Here is a 15,237-nt window from a genome sequence, read left to right as displayed (position 1 = left end):
CTCTTACGTGGTGGGAGAGAGAGGGAGGAGGAGATGGGACGAGAAAGATGTGTGTGATGTGCATTGCACTCGCTTCGGAAACGAATGAGCAGGATAGGGAGCGAGACCACAAGGAACTGGAAAGCCCAAGCAAAAGCACGGAGGAGAGGGAAGCAGTGATTTTGCACATCTATTTTATGCCTGGTGATTTACATGTGCATGCATTTATTTTACGTGAATAACACTTGGCAACCAGCAGCACGAAGCCGGTGGCCCGTGTGGTGCCTCGTGGCGGTGATGAGGGTCGGCGGGGCCCCTATTGCTGTCGATGGCAGCTCCCGTTTCCTCGGCTAGTTTGGATCACAAGCCCTCCCCTGGCTGTAAAGCCCAGCTTTGGGGAGGAACGTTTTCGCAGGCACAGGACAACACATGTCAGACTGACCCAGAAGTTGTTCTTGCAGTAAATTAGCTCTCGACTTGTCTTTTCCCTGCGAGCTGAATGCAGGACAAGGCACACTGACCGCTAGAATGAAATAGGGCTTGTGTTTTAGGGCTCTTCATCGGTACATCTCCAAACAGGATTGTCCCTGTGGGGGAGAGGCAAGGGACCTAGAGCAGCACTGGAGCTCACAGAGGCAAGGGAAGCTCAGGAATTTGAGTAAGATGATGATTTGAGTGCTAAAGTTATAACACTTGGGGAGAAACTCCACCTGGGAGAAAGCTCTGCCTTGCCAGGCAGGATCAACACTTTGTGCTGCTCCGTAAAACAAAACCATTAGGGAGCAGTGAATCCCCTGGGCATCATTTTTTCCACTGGCCTCTGTGTCCTGGGCTCTGTTTTGGGGAGGAAAAGGGCTGTGAGGACCGTGGGTGCCTGGAGACCTCGGAGCTGCCGATGGCTCCGGGAGAAGGGGGCGATCCCGGAGGAGCCGCGCGCGGGGCCGCGTTGCCCGAGGGCCGCGGCGCGTGGGGGGTTCCGGCGCGATCCCTCCTCGTTACTCATCTCCTGCTGCGGTTCGGGGACGCGGGCCAGCGTCTGCCTCGGAAGGGACGGCCCGTCCCGAAGAGCAGCGGCGCGAATCCCCGTTCATCTGCTCCTCCAGCAGCGCGTCCCGCTCCTTGCCCCTGCTCTGTCCAGTGGGGAAACTGAGGCAGAGCGGCCACCCGAGGGCCGTGGCTTTGGGAGAGCAGGGAAGAGCCCCTTCGGCTTGGGTGGAAGGAGGCACAGGGACGCCGCGGGCTTTGCTGTGCTCCACGTGCGTTTTTATTGCAAACAGCAGTTGGCTCTTGGGGGAATCTGTGCAGAAGAGTGTGAATCACCTCACTTGGAAGTGCCTTTTTCTCTCTTTTTTTTTTTCCATTGCCCAACATCTCCCTTAATCGAAACCAGGGCGCTGGTCCCCTGTCTCACTGCTTTGGCTGTATCTGTGAGATGAAAACTTGAGGAAGGCAAGGGAAGATTGCAAATAAAATTGTAACCAGCTCCCCATAATACACGTTTTTGCGTATTGATCTATATGTATGTCATTTTTCCTCCTTTTTTTTTTTCAAATGCTTACACATTTAAGAGCTTGGTTTCTTTGACAGAAAGGAGCATTTAGTGGGTTTTCTACAAGCCGCTGAAGAAAAGGATGCAGCAGGGATGTGGTCTCTTCCTATTCCTCTCCTTTTCCCTCCCCTTTTCTTCTCTCCGTGGAGTTTTATACAAGTGTTCCAGCCTTTCCCAGCCGCTGGCTGCTTGCTGAAACTTTATCATCTTGAACTTACTCATTTGAAAGGTTTCCGGCAGCGAGGCCAGAGCAGCAGGAGCTTTTCCCTTTACGTGTCCTGCTCCTTTGGAAGGAGAAACCTCGAAAGCTTCTTGCCCTGGTTTTCTCTCCTCTTGGAGAGGGACACAATGGAGTACGTGCAGCGAGTCCTGACCCTGTTTGCAGGTGGATGTTGCAAATAAAAACTGGCATTAGAAGGCCTGGCTTTTTCTCTCCAGCAGATAACTGGAGGGAGCAATAACACCCGGATTTGCCTGGCCCTCCAAAACCTTCTGGGCCTTTGGGTTTGGTCACCTCTTCTTTTGAATTTTGGGCTGTTGGAGAGCTAGTTGGGCATTTTTATGGGTCAGACCTCATTCTAGAAGCGAGGCTGGAGCTCACCCAGGTTTTGTGGGTCAGGAGATCTGGTGGCGGATGCGGCGCCCGGCTCTAGTTCATCCCATCCTGCCCCAAACCCAGTGTGTGTCAGGGGGAGAAGAGCCGAAAACGCTGAGTTTTGGGTGATGCAGCGTGTTACCCCCAGGGGTTTTAGGCTTTTTGTCTGCCCGGCCCCTTGCAGCCCCAGCTTCCTCAACGCCGGCAGGTTTTTACAGCACCCAGGGAGCCGTCGGATTAAAAATAACCCTGTGGACTCCCGGCCAGCTCCTTTTCCTCGCTGGGGCCAAGCGGTGGTGCCGCGGCTCGGGTGGAAAGAGTGTCTTCACCCTGGAATCCCGGCCGGGAGATAAGGGCTGCGGAAGGGCTGTCACCCACCCGGCCGGGGACCGTCCCTCGGAGACGCCGGCGGCACGAACCCGAGTCCTGCGCAGGGAGAAAGGCACCTATGGAGGGGACTTGTGGCACTGGCGGGACAGAGACCCATTAACTGGAGCCACCGGAGTCGGCCTGGGAAATCAGGAGGGTTTTGAGCAGCCTTGAGACCCCTGGGAGCTCTTGGCACAAGAGCCAAGAGGGCACTTGGCTAAAACACTGGGTCTGAGGAGCCGCGTGAGTGAAAATGCTCCTGTAGTCTTGGGCATTGCATTAATTATGTATACTAATTACATATAATGTTAAATATTAAATGGTATTAATTCAGTGTATTAAAACTCGCAGTTACAGATGAGGGAGTGTCCCCTCATTTCCACAAGAGTGTTTCTTTTTTCTTTTTTTTTGGCAAGTTCTTTTATCAGCAGCGTGGAGCTTCCCTGACGTCCGTGAGTTCAAAGGCCCTAAACAGACTGCAACTAGGGGAGTTTTCCAGTGTGTTGCTGGGAGCTTTGGATCTGCGACTCCATCTGGGATGCCCTTTGGGAACTAACTGTTTTCTCCTCTTTCTTTCAGCAGCGAAACATCAGGATCAAGTTTGAATATGAGGGAGAGAAAAGGTACGAATCCAGCCCGGTCCCCTTCCAGGTGCAGGCGCAAATTACCCTTTTTTTAGCCCAGCCAAGTCCTGCGGGCTCAGCCAGCTGCAGATGAGCTCACAGCAGGATTCATCCCCCTGAAATCAACTGCAATTTTATATGACTTGCCTAGTCATCCCTCCTGCCACAAATACCTTCTGGGATTTGCACGCAGGCAGCGTGGTTCCGAGCTGGAAATCATTAAGTGCTTTTTACCAGGCACAGAGGGTACACGGTTGGATCCTTCTCACCTTCTAATTCTTGAGCCCTGCTGAGCCACAGCCCAGCTACAAATCTACAGAAATATGTCCTTTGATTAGTAGCCTATGACACTTAAGATAACCACATTTTGGGCATGGGGCCCATGAAAATAGAGCTGGGAGTTAAAGCTTGCCCGCCCTTCCCTGCTTGACATTTTCATGGGATCACCTCTGTATGATACCAAGTGACTGTGGCAGGGCAGGACACAGGGCTGGAAACTTGCAGGCTGATGTTCCAAGGTGAATGTTAAAGCCAAAGAAAATCTAAGGAAGTAGCACTAGACCGTATCTACTGATATGTCTGTGTAGAACTGATGCATGTGAGGGTCATAGGACATCAAACTGCAGCATCACCTCTGCCATCCCTCCTCCCTCTGCAGAACCACTTGCTGAAACAGATGATAAGTCACTGAGGAGTGCATCAGCCTGGGGCTTCTCCAGGGCAGTAATGTAACCTACCTCCTTACCAATCCATATCTCACATCAGGGGGAATATATATTAAGCAGCAGAGTGTATATATTAAGAATTTAGGTAGATATTCTTGGAGGGTGTGCCAAGTCTCCTCTTGGACACACAGACAAATGACATTTGTATGAGCATAAGAACAAGGTGTGAGGTTTGCACTTGATGACAGAAGGGTGTAGGTCTTTTCCTAGCTAAGGTGTCAGTCTAATCTGAAATTCCAGTTTAGTTTCACTAATTTGGGATTACTGTTGCATTTGTTTGCATATGCAGGATTATCCAGTTTCCAAGACCAGTCAAGTTCAAAGATGTGGTGCAGAAAGTCACAGATGCTTTTGGACAGACGATGGACCTGGTGTGTGTGAATAACGAGGTACTGTGCTCCTTGTTGATAAGGGAGAGTCTGTGTGGCTGCACTTCCGAAGAGGACTGTGTTTTGTCCTTAAACTCTTGATATGCCACACAAAGTGCCCTTGCTCCATCCTCCTTGTCCTTCAAGGGCTGAGGCGCCTTCTAGCCTGACCTTCCTCATAACACAGGTGATTGTGTTTTGATGACTTGTTCTTGGAGCCCAGCACTGTGTCTGAAAGAAGCGTTATGGAAACTGCTGATGAAGGGCATTGCCTGGAAAGAGGAGGTCCTTGGTATCTGCTTTTTGAGTGTTTAATGGTTTCTTGTGAGGTATCTTGGCCTGAGCTTTACACGGAGCTGGAGCCCCTGGACTCTCCAGTTGGGTTCACGCTGGGCAGATGACGAATAGGTGGGCTTGGAAACACTAATTCTAATGCAACTTCACGGACAACTTACTTATTAGAATGTTAATTGCAAATGATTAGGGACCTTTCATTAAAGTACGAGTGGGGAACGAGGATGTGAAGAAAGCTTTCTCTTTTCTTTATCTTCCCTGTTGGTGGAAGTTTGACCACAAAAAGGTTGCTATTTTCCTATAATAGTTACCTCCTGATACCAAGCTGTCCACTGGTCTGTAGCTTTGAATGTGGTCAGTTTTCTAATCTTGGGCATTCTCCAGCAGCCCTCCCGGGAAAAGCCGGACATTGAATTCTCTAGGAATGACTCACTTCATTCCAGGTTTCTTTCCACTGGAAGAGGTATTTTTTCCAACAGCAGCAAATAGAAGCCTAGATAATGTAGTTTATCCTGTGCTAGAGACTGTCTTCCTGGGCATGTGTACAACATATAGCAAGACCACAAGCAGGCCTTTGGGTACTCCTCATTGTCATAGGGATTCAATATTTTGTCTTTCTGTGCGTAAAAATTCCTCCTTGTGAGAACCTGCACCTATGAGAAAAGGTATGAGCAGTGGCAATTTCGAGTTGTTACTTTGGATGACTATAAACACCACTATAAACACCAGCCTGACCTTCAGGAAGGTAACCTATGTGTCCACGTAGTGACAACCTGGGGTTTGGCTCCTAGTATGTTGTGAGACAGGTTTTTTAGTCTGGTGACAGCAAGTCTCTGAGACTGCTTGGCCACAGACTTGTTACAAGAAGATGTTTCACCCTTTCTTATACCCAAAGGAGGCTGTGCCGTAATTCTTTGCTTGCTGCTATTAGATGTTCCTGTAGCACCTTGTAGATCAAAATTACACTAAGACCAACTGCCCTTGCCAAACCCATACCAAATGGCAGTCCCCATCCCAGGGAAGCAGGACTCCTGAAGCAGAGTACAACGAGATGAGCATGCTGGCTGGGTGGAGCATGAATCACATCCTGGTGGGCCATGGAAGCAACGGGTTTGGGCTGGTATAGATAAGAGCAGGGGCCTGACCACGGGCATACAGCACGGTGTATGGGCATGTCTACATGTTACTGCTGGGCTGGGCTCGTCTTTCTGATGAGCAGGAGCGCAAAACCTTGCTCCTTGATGTGGAGGCTTGTTATGGCAGTGCTGTGGCTTCGACGCTAGCTGCTACGGCAAATGCTCTGTCTGAATTTTATCTGTTTGCACAGCTAACCTGCCCCGTGGCACCAAGTGTGGTTGTGTGTCACCTCGTCACTTGTCCCATCTTCACTGCCAGCTTGTGATGTGACCCTGGGCAGAACCCTGGACCTTGATGTGCCACTAGTTCTCTTCTGACCTCCCTTTGCTCATCTCCTCTGAGGCAAGAGCTGTCTCTTGTCATCATTTGGGAAGGTTAAGGAATATTAAAGCCTAGGGAAATGGTGGAACTGCCATTTCTGGGAGGCAGATTAAACAAACCTTTGTTAAGAACTGTTGATGCCACTTGGTCCTTCACTAGGCAGGAGGATGAATGACCTCTAAGACTTTCCCCTGCCCTGTTTCTTACTATTCTTTGGCTTTCTAGTGTGTCTTAAACAGTGAGATTTAGCAGTAGTGTTCTAGTCAGTGAAAACTCGTTCTTTGCACTCACTTTTCTTCGACTTGTGAGATTGCAATGGATTGGCTGCCAAGTCCCATATGACAACATTAGTCCCTAGTAGAGTGCGCTATTTAAAAGCACGAAAGAAAATCTAATAAGCTACATTTGGTGAATTTTCTATATAGATGAACTTTGCTGTTTGTAATGGTTACTTGCTGTATGCAGAATGAACCCAGTTATTGGAAATGCTCCCTGGTGATTGCTTCTGTGCTTCAGCATGGATCTGTGTTGAGTTCGATGTTTAGTAGATAACTGTGCTTGATGCCCACATGTGTACCACAGCGTGGAAGCCAAGTGGAGCAAAATCCACTTGACAGATGTGGGTAATAAGTAAAGCCAAGCTAAATACTGGCTGCAGTCCCTTTTAGGAGAGGACAATTTCTGCCTGATGTTTTTGGCTCCTCTGAAGCAGGCATGCAAACGTGTTAATATTGTGATGTTGGAGTGAGGAGGAGTGACCTGCAGAACATTTTGTTCAAAACAGAGGCCGAGGGCCTGCTGTTCTGAACACTTGTGAGGAACACCGTAAAGGGATGGATGAGAAGTGGGACTAATGGTTCAGAGTCAAATTCTACTTGTGAGTGAAGCAAGGGAAAACAGCATTTCACCGTTCTTGTTTTGGTATGGCTGAGCAGAAGAAGGAAGACTTTGCCTGCTTCATACACCTGCATTGCCCTTTTGATCTTCAAGAGGGTTAGGCAATGTACTGAGAGAGTATCTCTTAGTCTCTACTGCTTAAGGAAAGGGCTCTCTGTGGACAGAGTCATGCCTTCAATGCCAGCTTTGCCTGATAGCTGCCGTGGCTGTGAGTGATTCATTCAGATCCCAAAGTTTATTCATGGCCTAAGTCTATGGCCCTCCCTAAAGCCCTGAAAGCCCTGAAGCTACTGGGTGGGTACTTTCTCCTCACATCTTTCCAAAAATGTCTTTCTCTTTCTCATCTAATTTGGCTGAGGGCTTGACCCCCTTGACAGGCTGTAGGACATTTTGAGGTGAGGCCTTCTGAAAAGCCTCTTGAAGTCTTTTTCCACACTTAAATATCTAAGGAGCCTTTGAACAAAGGCTACACAACCTGATTTTCCTTCCCTCCTGGGTGAAAATACTAAATGCTTTTCTCTGCTGTCTCTTCTTCTGGCTTTTCATAGGAATGTCTCTATACCTTTGGAGGATCTCTTTGCTGCTGGAGGTAGGCCCTCTTGGTGGGAAGGATAATGCTCCACCTGATGCTAAACATCTGAAAACAGTGGCCTGCCTATGGCCTCAGTTCCCTGCCTGCAAAATGGGGGCGGATGATGGCCTTCCTATCACACAGGAGAGAACAAACTTGATTTAAACCCTGAGGGGTTCAGATAGAGCAGCCATACAGACACCTAAAATAGAGCCTGGCAGGGCTAGACTGTGGTCCTTGGATGGATAAGGTAGCACTTTCCCCATATGAAAGCTCATCTCTCCTGGCCAGGGCCCACAGTCTTCCCTTGACCTGGTCACTCCTGCAGCCCTGACCTGGATGCAGGTCTGTGGTGTATTTACCCAGGGGCCAACAGCCAAACCTTTGGTAACACCCCTAATCCAAAGGGGAGACACAGGCGGCTTTTGACTGTTGTCTCTGGGCACTGAAGCTTTTTGCAGTGGCTACGGGCCTGACCTCTGGTCGTCTGGAGAGCTGGGCCACGGCTGTGGCTCCCAGCAAAGTCACTGGGAACTTACTGGGAGCTGTGGCCACTTGGTCCCTTTGGTGGGTGGGAGAGCTGTGCACTTTGGCACCATGGAGAACATTGACTGGACTCACTGCCAGTGCCCAGGCGACCTACAGAGGCTGAGGCCTGTTTGGGTGATGTTAGGCAGCGTGTGCCAGGTGACGGGGCAAATACTTGTGTTTTTGGTCATAGCCCAGGGCAGCAGAATGCCACAGAGCCTCTCTTAAGCGCAGCTGTGTCAAACATTGGAAGTTTTGAGGCCCAGCTGCACGACGCGGTACACCACACAGCGATGCCAGGCGGGGAAATTCCCTCTGGAGACGTGAGGGCAAGAGTTTACCCCTTACAGAGAAAACACCAGGACCTTCAGGTGCCCTACAGACAGGGCACTGTCTGGTTCTCAGTCTATTCAACATAGAAAGAGCAGAAAGGTCAGTTTGTCCTGCCGCAAGTCAAGGATGTGGTTCCTGGAGGAAGGGCAACACACACTTCCCACACCAAAGAGCTAAGATCCTACTTGTGAGATGTTCCCCGATCTCACGTGGTGCTCCAGCGCTAGGGAAACCGTGTCAGTGCACACGAGCACAGGTTGCAGCAGCAGGGAGGCCACCGAGGGTCTCCCGGGGTCAGTGCTTGGGCGCAGCTCACCGCTTTCTTGGAGCGCTGTTGTGTGGCTGGAATAGTGGGTAACCAGTGTGAGGATTGATCTCAGCCCTATCCTTCACCCTGACCTGGTGATGTGACCTTTGAGTGCTCTCCTTGCAAACATGTTTTGTTCTGGTTTTGGGTCTGTCCCTTGGTGGACAAGGGCTTGGAAGACAACATGACATCTCCACACGATGGGCAGTGTGAGAGCTCTACTTTCTATTCCCCCAGTCCCCACGCTGCTTGCTCTGACAGTCTGGCTTCCTCTGCTTACCCAAATGTGCGACACTCCCCCATGCTGGTTTGTTCAATCCCTTCCAGCTCCTGATCCCGCTGAAATCCCAGGAAGATTTGGACAAAGCGATGGAGCTCTTGGAGCTCAGCCCTTCCCTGAAGAGCCTGCGGATCCTCGTGAGCGCTCCAAAGAAAGCCAACGTGAGTCGGCACCTTCTCTGCTCTCGATCGGGTGGCACGTGACGGTCGTGTGCTCTGCAGCCCCGAGTGGGAGCAGCTGCTCAGCTCCCCCTGCAACCCAGGAGGGGTTAAATACTGCTCGGGTGCTGGAACAAGGTGAAGGATGCGTGTGCTGGTCCTTGCTGCACGAGGCAGCGGCGTGGGGGCCAATGTCTTGATGCTGAAGCCCTAAAAGCCAGGGAGAGCAAACTAGTGAATCCTTCAACCTCTTGCATAACTAATTTATTTTTTAAAATCTCTTTTTCTTTTCTTTTTTTTTCCTGAGCTCCGTGGCTTTACAGTTAAGCCTGTTAGCTTGACCTCGCGTGCACGGAGCGTCTTGCCAAAGCACATGTCGTGCTGCCCCAAGCACAAGCCATAAAGCAAGGGATTTGCAGATGTTGCAACATTTTCTTCCTTTCATTTCCTAGAAGTATGGAGAGGGAGACTGCAAGTCTCAAACATCATGTCCTTATGCTGCTACTGATGCTCCTAGCTCCTGCAGTGTCCCTGCTCTCTTTGGGAGCCTTTCAGAAGTGCAGGGCCAGGAGACCCCAAGGAAAACTGAACAGTCACTTGGGGGTTCAGAAGTCCTGAGCAGAAATGGGACAGTCGATAATTTGTGATAATTCTAAAATGATCACAAAACCGTGGTGCGTGGTAGCATGTTATCTCAGTAAGATGTGGCTGCTGCCAGTGAAGTTACCAGCTGCACACATGATTCTCCTTTGCTCTCCCCCTCTCCCATCTTCCTGATCCTGCATGTACTGTGTTGCAGAAGAACCTGTACAAGCTTAGGATTTTAAATGCAATATAAAAAGGACAACAAATACAATATAAAAAGGACAACAAATACAATATAAATAGGACGACAAATACAATATAAATAGGATGATAAATACAATGTAAATAGTCTTCAGCTGCTGCTGAAGATTAGGGAGTGCGGAGGAGAGGCTCTGGTTTTGTGATAGCAAACCTGGATCAGAGCAGGGATCAGTCCCTCTTTCCTGCTTAGAAATAATGCAATGCAGCTCTACTCAGGAAGTCTTTTATAAATCTTTTTTTTTTTTTTTTTTTTTTGTCATTTTATCACTGTCAGCTGGGACTTTTTTTGTTACTAGGGTATTTTAATAATGGAGGTGAACTGTTTATGAATTGTTTAAGAATACACTAGATTCCACTTACGTGTCTTTTGGTTGGTTTTGGGGGAGAATGGTGGGACTGGGAAGCCAAATATAGGCTTTTCCCTGGCATGTCTGGAAGGGCCCTGGCCCCTGGCAGACTCTGATTATTCCCCTTGTCCGATTCCCAGCTCCTGCAGCCCAACAACAGCAAACAGCACGAAATGAGGATCTCCAGGTCCATGGGCGACATCATGGGATCCCTGTACAAAGACTCCGAGAGGACGCGGAAATACTCCACAGGTTGGTGAGCCTCCTCTCTGCTCCCCTCCCGCTCCCTCCCCGCCAGCCCTGTGGCTGTCACAGTCTGCTCTGCCACCCTGATGGCCATTGACGTCCCTATTCCTGTACCCTTCTGCAGTCCTTACTCTCCACGTGTTTTGTGGTGGTCACCTTTCAAATGCAGGGGACCATCCCTGCGCTTTAGAAGTGCTAGGAGGAGACACCTGCCCTCTCCAAAGGCAGGTTGGCAAATGCCCTGCGGGGACTGGCATTTGTTAGCCTTGCATGTGGCTTTCCTTTGGTTTTCTGCACTTCCGTTTGTGGGGTTTGGGGTTCTTTTTTTGCTTTTTTTGGTATGTATAAAATATAAAATATTTGAAATGATGGGTACTCTTGATGACCGGTGTTTGTAAGACCCTTATATGAAGAACCTTTTTGGATCCTTGTGAAGAGGGTGCTGTGTACAGAGCCGGTGCAGCAGTCCTTAGGGCCGCGTAGCAGGGTACATACCTCATGTGACACCCTCTAGGCCGGCTTCATGGCTTTGTCTTGCACTGCATGTTCTCTGCTACGTCTGCGGGAGCAGGTCACGGGGTGATTTCTACAGAGCCCTATTGCTTTCTTCCCTTCATCTGAGAAGTGTAGAAATGCCAGTGTCGGAACCTTGAATGAAGCAGGGCCCTCCTATACAAGTCAACAGAAAGAAATGCTTGATCCTGCGAGGATGCTCATGCACATATAGCAGTGAGCACTTCCAGCCTCTTCTCCATGCAGCAAGTAGAGAGTGGTGGCGCTGGGAGCTGTCACTGGTGGGTGAACCAAGTGTCATGGGCAGAATGATCCCATGTGTAGCTATGTTGGGGTGAAAACAGGCTCTGGCAAAGGAGCCTTTCTTACTGGTGTCAATGCTTGCTCTAAATCAGCTACAGAGGTAGGAACAACCCATGTTGACAGCACGCCAGGCATGTTTGGCGTTAGCTGATGTCTGCATGAAGGGGCTGCAGCCCTGCATAGGCCCTTGCAATCCGGCAGGTTTATTTATTTTCTTTTTCTTTTTACCCTTATGAGCCAGAACTGGGTAACTGGGTAGCTGTGAGGATGTTCTGGAGAGGTGCAAGGGAGGACATCGCTTCCGACGGGGCTTAAAACCGGGGGTTAAATAGACAGAGATGATCTGTGCTGTGATTCTGCAGTGAGGGATTTTGCTAAACTTGGTGAACAGGCAAAAGGCAACTCAGAGGCAGGGACTGCAGTAGAAGAAACTCTTTTTTGCTTGCAGATGCAAAATATTTCAGCGTTTGCTCGTGCTGTTGCCAAAGCGATCGCTGTCAAGTGAGCATCTCAGTTCAGCTTTCCTCTTACCACATTTACAAGGAGGTTTAAAGTGACTTGATGAAAAAGGTGGCTTGGGGTCACGTTCTCAGGGGTTCTGACATGTCTTGTGTTTTTCTGCTGACTTTGCCATGTTAGTGGGAGCAAAAAATAATAAAGCTGTATGTTACTGGCACGAGCAGATTGGAATAGGGTAGATGTTCTGGGGAAGAACTGGCTATTTTTACGTCTGCTGGACAGAAAACTTCTTCACTCCTTGTCCTTGAAAAACCTTAGGCAAAGTCAAAATATATATATATTTATATTTATTTTCATAAACATTCTCAGTGGAAATCTCCCCTCCCTCTGCATTTTTTTTTTGGAAGTGGAAAATGTTCCAGGCTGCTGGTGACCAGGATCTGAAAACATTCAGCTGAGTGCCAGAAAACTTGTGCTCAAACCTATTGGGGTTCTGCATTTTCTGAGACAGCGGCTTTTTTTTTTAAATTGCTTTGAAGAAACCCCTGTTTTGCAACATCACCCCCAGCATAGCCAGGAACCCCATTCCAGCGTCAGCATTTCAAAGCCAAAGATTTCATTTATTTACTTATTTCTTATTTTCTTGTTTGTTTGGTTAATTATGTACTGCACGCTGAGGCGTTTGCATCTGATCCCCAGGCTCTGCCGTGCCCAGAGGGCAACGTGGTGGCCCCCGAGGGAGGGAGCCCTATGGGGACACCCCTGCCTGGGCTTTGCTGGAGCAGGGGGCTTCTCAGCGCCCTCCTTGGTGTCCCAGCAGCTGTGGGAGAAGGTTTTGGATAATCCTTGTGGGATTGGGAAGGCGGAGGTGGAGGGAGGCCGGGGCTGGCACCGGGGAGCTGGCTGTACACGCAGCGCCGCGCGCGCGGCACATCCTGCATGGAAGGCGCCGCCGCAATAAAAATAACAGATGGGAACACGACAGACCCCGGCAGATGCCAGCAGCGAGCGCGAGGCTCCGCGCGGGCCCGGGACGTGCTGTGCTCTCCAGGAGGCGGCTTTACACGGGAGCGGGAATCCCTTCCCGAAGAAGCCGGCTCCGAAGGGCAGCCGAGGTCAGATGCGCGGCGGGCGCCCGGCTGCGGAGCTGCTCCGAGTTCGGGGATGCGGAGCTCCGGCCAGGAGCTTGGCTTGCCAGCCAGGAGCTGCGGATCATCTAGGACATTTACTCCCGTCTGGGGCCGTGAAATGGCCTGGGAATTTGGTGAGCTCCTCAGCACGGCTCCCCTAGGGGTTTATCCACCTAAGACTTCCTGGGAAGATTTTGCGTTATGGCAGCAAGGGATCCCAGCCCTGCACAAGCAGACCCATGGCTTGGAGCAGCAATAAGATGCTCAGAAGCTCCAAGCTGCCACAGTTGCACCGTGTCCATCCACCCAGCTCCCTTTGTGGTGCTCCGGGCTCCAGCCGTCTCTGTGCACAGCTCTGCATTGGCATCTGCTAAGCAACGAGGGAACAATAATGCAGTGGTTTATTCAGGGTGCTCAAATTGTTAAATGGTTACATGTGTGTGTTTATATTCCAAGAGAGGATGCTGTACTTCCCAAATGGTTTTGTTTCTGGGGCTGGTGGGAAGCCAGTTCACTGAGCGCTGCAGCACTTGGGAGAGTCTTTCCTTGAGCTTGGCATTACTTCAGTTAGACTCTTTTCGCTGCCGTCTTATCCTGCAGGAAATCTGTGAGGGAGCAAATAGGAAGAAGAAAAAAAAAGGCAACCCAAGGCCGTATGATTCTTATTTTTAACGCAGTGTTAATGATAGCAGCTCCCCAGCGGGTCGGCTGGAAGGTGGCGACCCACAGGCTCGTGGGGCTCATGGAGTTAGGCCAGAACCCGGCGTGATGCAGAACAGCAGCCCAAGCGTTTGCTTGTTGGGTCGGCGATGGCTTTTCGTGATGGGGCAGGCCCTTTTGCAACCCGTTTCTCTAGGAATATTGCAGTCAGCCCAGGGCATGTCGTGGTAAGTTACCACGTGCTTTTCAGCTCATTAAAGACAGTGCCTTGTAGAGGTTTTCTTAAGGCAAAACAAGTTGTTGTGTCGCTCGTGTTGCACAATGCTGCCCCGTTAGCGCTCCAGCATGGAGCGGCGCGGACCGTGGTCAGCAATTCCTTGCCATGGAGTGATGGAGCTCAGGGATGGAGCGGAGGGACGAGGGGAGCCAAGCCCATGCGGCCGGGCCAAGCGAGGGCAGCGCTCCCTGAATCCTAAAAAAGGCTCAGGGAATCGGTCCGCGTGGATGTGGGGGGTACTCAGATGAGCGTGATGGACCCATGGGTCTCCATCTTGCATCGCATCTCCAGCTCCTCTGCTCCCTTCCCAGAGCCCAGCGGCATCTCCCGGAGGCTGAGGCTCCCCGGGAGGAGCCGGAGGCGATTCCCAAGCTCTGTCTTTGCCCTAGGCTCCCTGCACACCGGGCGCAGCTCCCCGCCGCCGGGCAGCGTCCCCGAGGAGCAGCAGCAGATCGCCCGCCAGGGATCCTACACCAGCATCAACAGCGAGGGCGAGTTCATCCCCGAGACCATGGACCAGAACGTAAGTGGGACCCGCGGGCAGCCCCGAAATCCCCAGGTGAGGTGCTCGGGACACCCTTTCCCGGGGAGCAGGAAGGGGGAGACGGGCGGCAGCAGCTCTTGCTGCCCCTCTGCTCCACTCGCGGCACTGCGGGTCGTCTCCGCACCTTCCGCCCATCTTTCCTCCCCTTTCCTTCTCCTCCTGTACTAAAGGGTTTGCAGGTGGCAATCCCACAGTAATGAAAAGAGCAGCTTGTTCCTAAGCCCAGCATGAGGAATACCTCCCTCCTCCTCCCTCTTGGGAGCACGGGGCCGGGATCGCTGTTGGGATGCGGAGGGTCTTTCCTGTGCCCCACTAGCACCCACCGGCCCCTGCCAGCATTTCCATGGCAAAACTGTGGGTTTCTTTTCCTTTTCAATGGTTTATCATGCAGCCATTAATAAGATACGAGGCCGCTGCGGGTGAGTCCTGGCAGCGCTGCCCTGCAGCTGTAGCTCGTGCTCCTTGCGGCCAAATCCCGTCTCTCCGTGTTGTTTTTGCACGGCTTGTGGGCGCGTTTGGTGGGATCAGCCGCCACGTTCCTCATGAACCCCCCAGGGTGTCCGTCAGTGGGAGCCCACGTTAGCCCTACCCGGGTGCTGCCCGTGTGCCCAGGGTGCATCGGCTGGTGCCTCTGGAAGCCTGGGGGGTTCCCTGCCCTCTGGAAGTGCGCAGGGAAAAGGAGGCCGTTCCTGCAGCCGGGGCAGGTGGATGGGCTCAGTGCCTCCACGTGGTGCTTAACCCCTGCTGCTCGGGGCTCGCTGCTCGTGCGACGTCCCCGTCGTTGAAGCCGGTCGCTTTCGGTGGAGCCGTGTTGTCCTGCACGGATGCTCTCCAGAGAACTCAGCACAGCAGAGCCTGCAGCTCGCAGGATTACAGCC

At 51.3% G+C, this 15,237-nt stretch overlaps 1 protein-coding gene across 1 annotated transcript in view; it reads left to right on the top strand.

Annotated features, from left to right (window-relative positions):
- The window catches only part of LOC104578294 (mitogen-activated protein kinase kinase kinase 3), a 53,059-nt gene that overhangs the window by 27,392 nt on the left and 10,430 nt on the right, over positions 1 to 15,237 (top strand). The window contains exons 4-8 of the mRNA XM_088534783.1: positions 3,072 to 3,115; positions 4,130 to 4,229; positions 8,924 to 9,037; positions 10,368 to 10,479; positions 14,205 to 14,338. Of these exons, the coding sequence (XP_088390909.1) occupies positions 3,072 to 3,115; positions 4,130 to 4,229; positions 8,924 to 9,037; positions 10,368 to 10,479; positions 14,205 to 14,338 (504 nt within the window). The remainder of the gene's footprint in view (positions 1 to 3,071; positions 3,116 to 4,129; positions 4,230 to 8,923; positions 9,038 to 10,367; positions 10,480 to 14,204; positions 14,339 to 15,237) is intronic.

The sequence above is a fragment of the Tinamus guttatus genome, unplaced genomic scaffold (genome assembly GCF_059628265.1).
Source record: "Tinamus guttatus ecotype Peru unplaced genomic scaffold, ASM5962826v1 Tinamus_guttatus_pri_ptg000599l, whole genome shotgun sequence".
NCBI classification, from domain to species: Eukaryota; Metazoa; Chordata; class Aves; order Tinamiformes; family Tinamidae; genus Tinamus; species Tinamus guttatus.
This window is presented reverse-complemented; position numbering and strand designations above follow the sequence as displayed.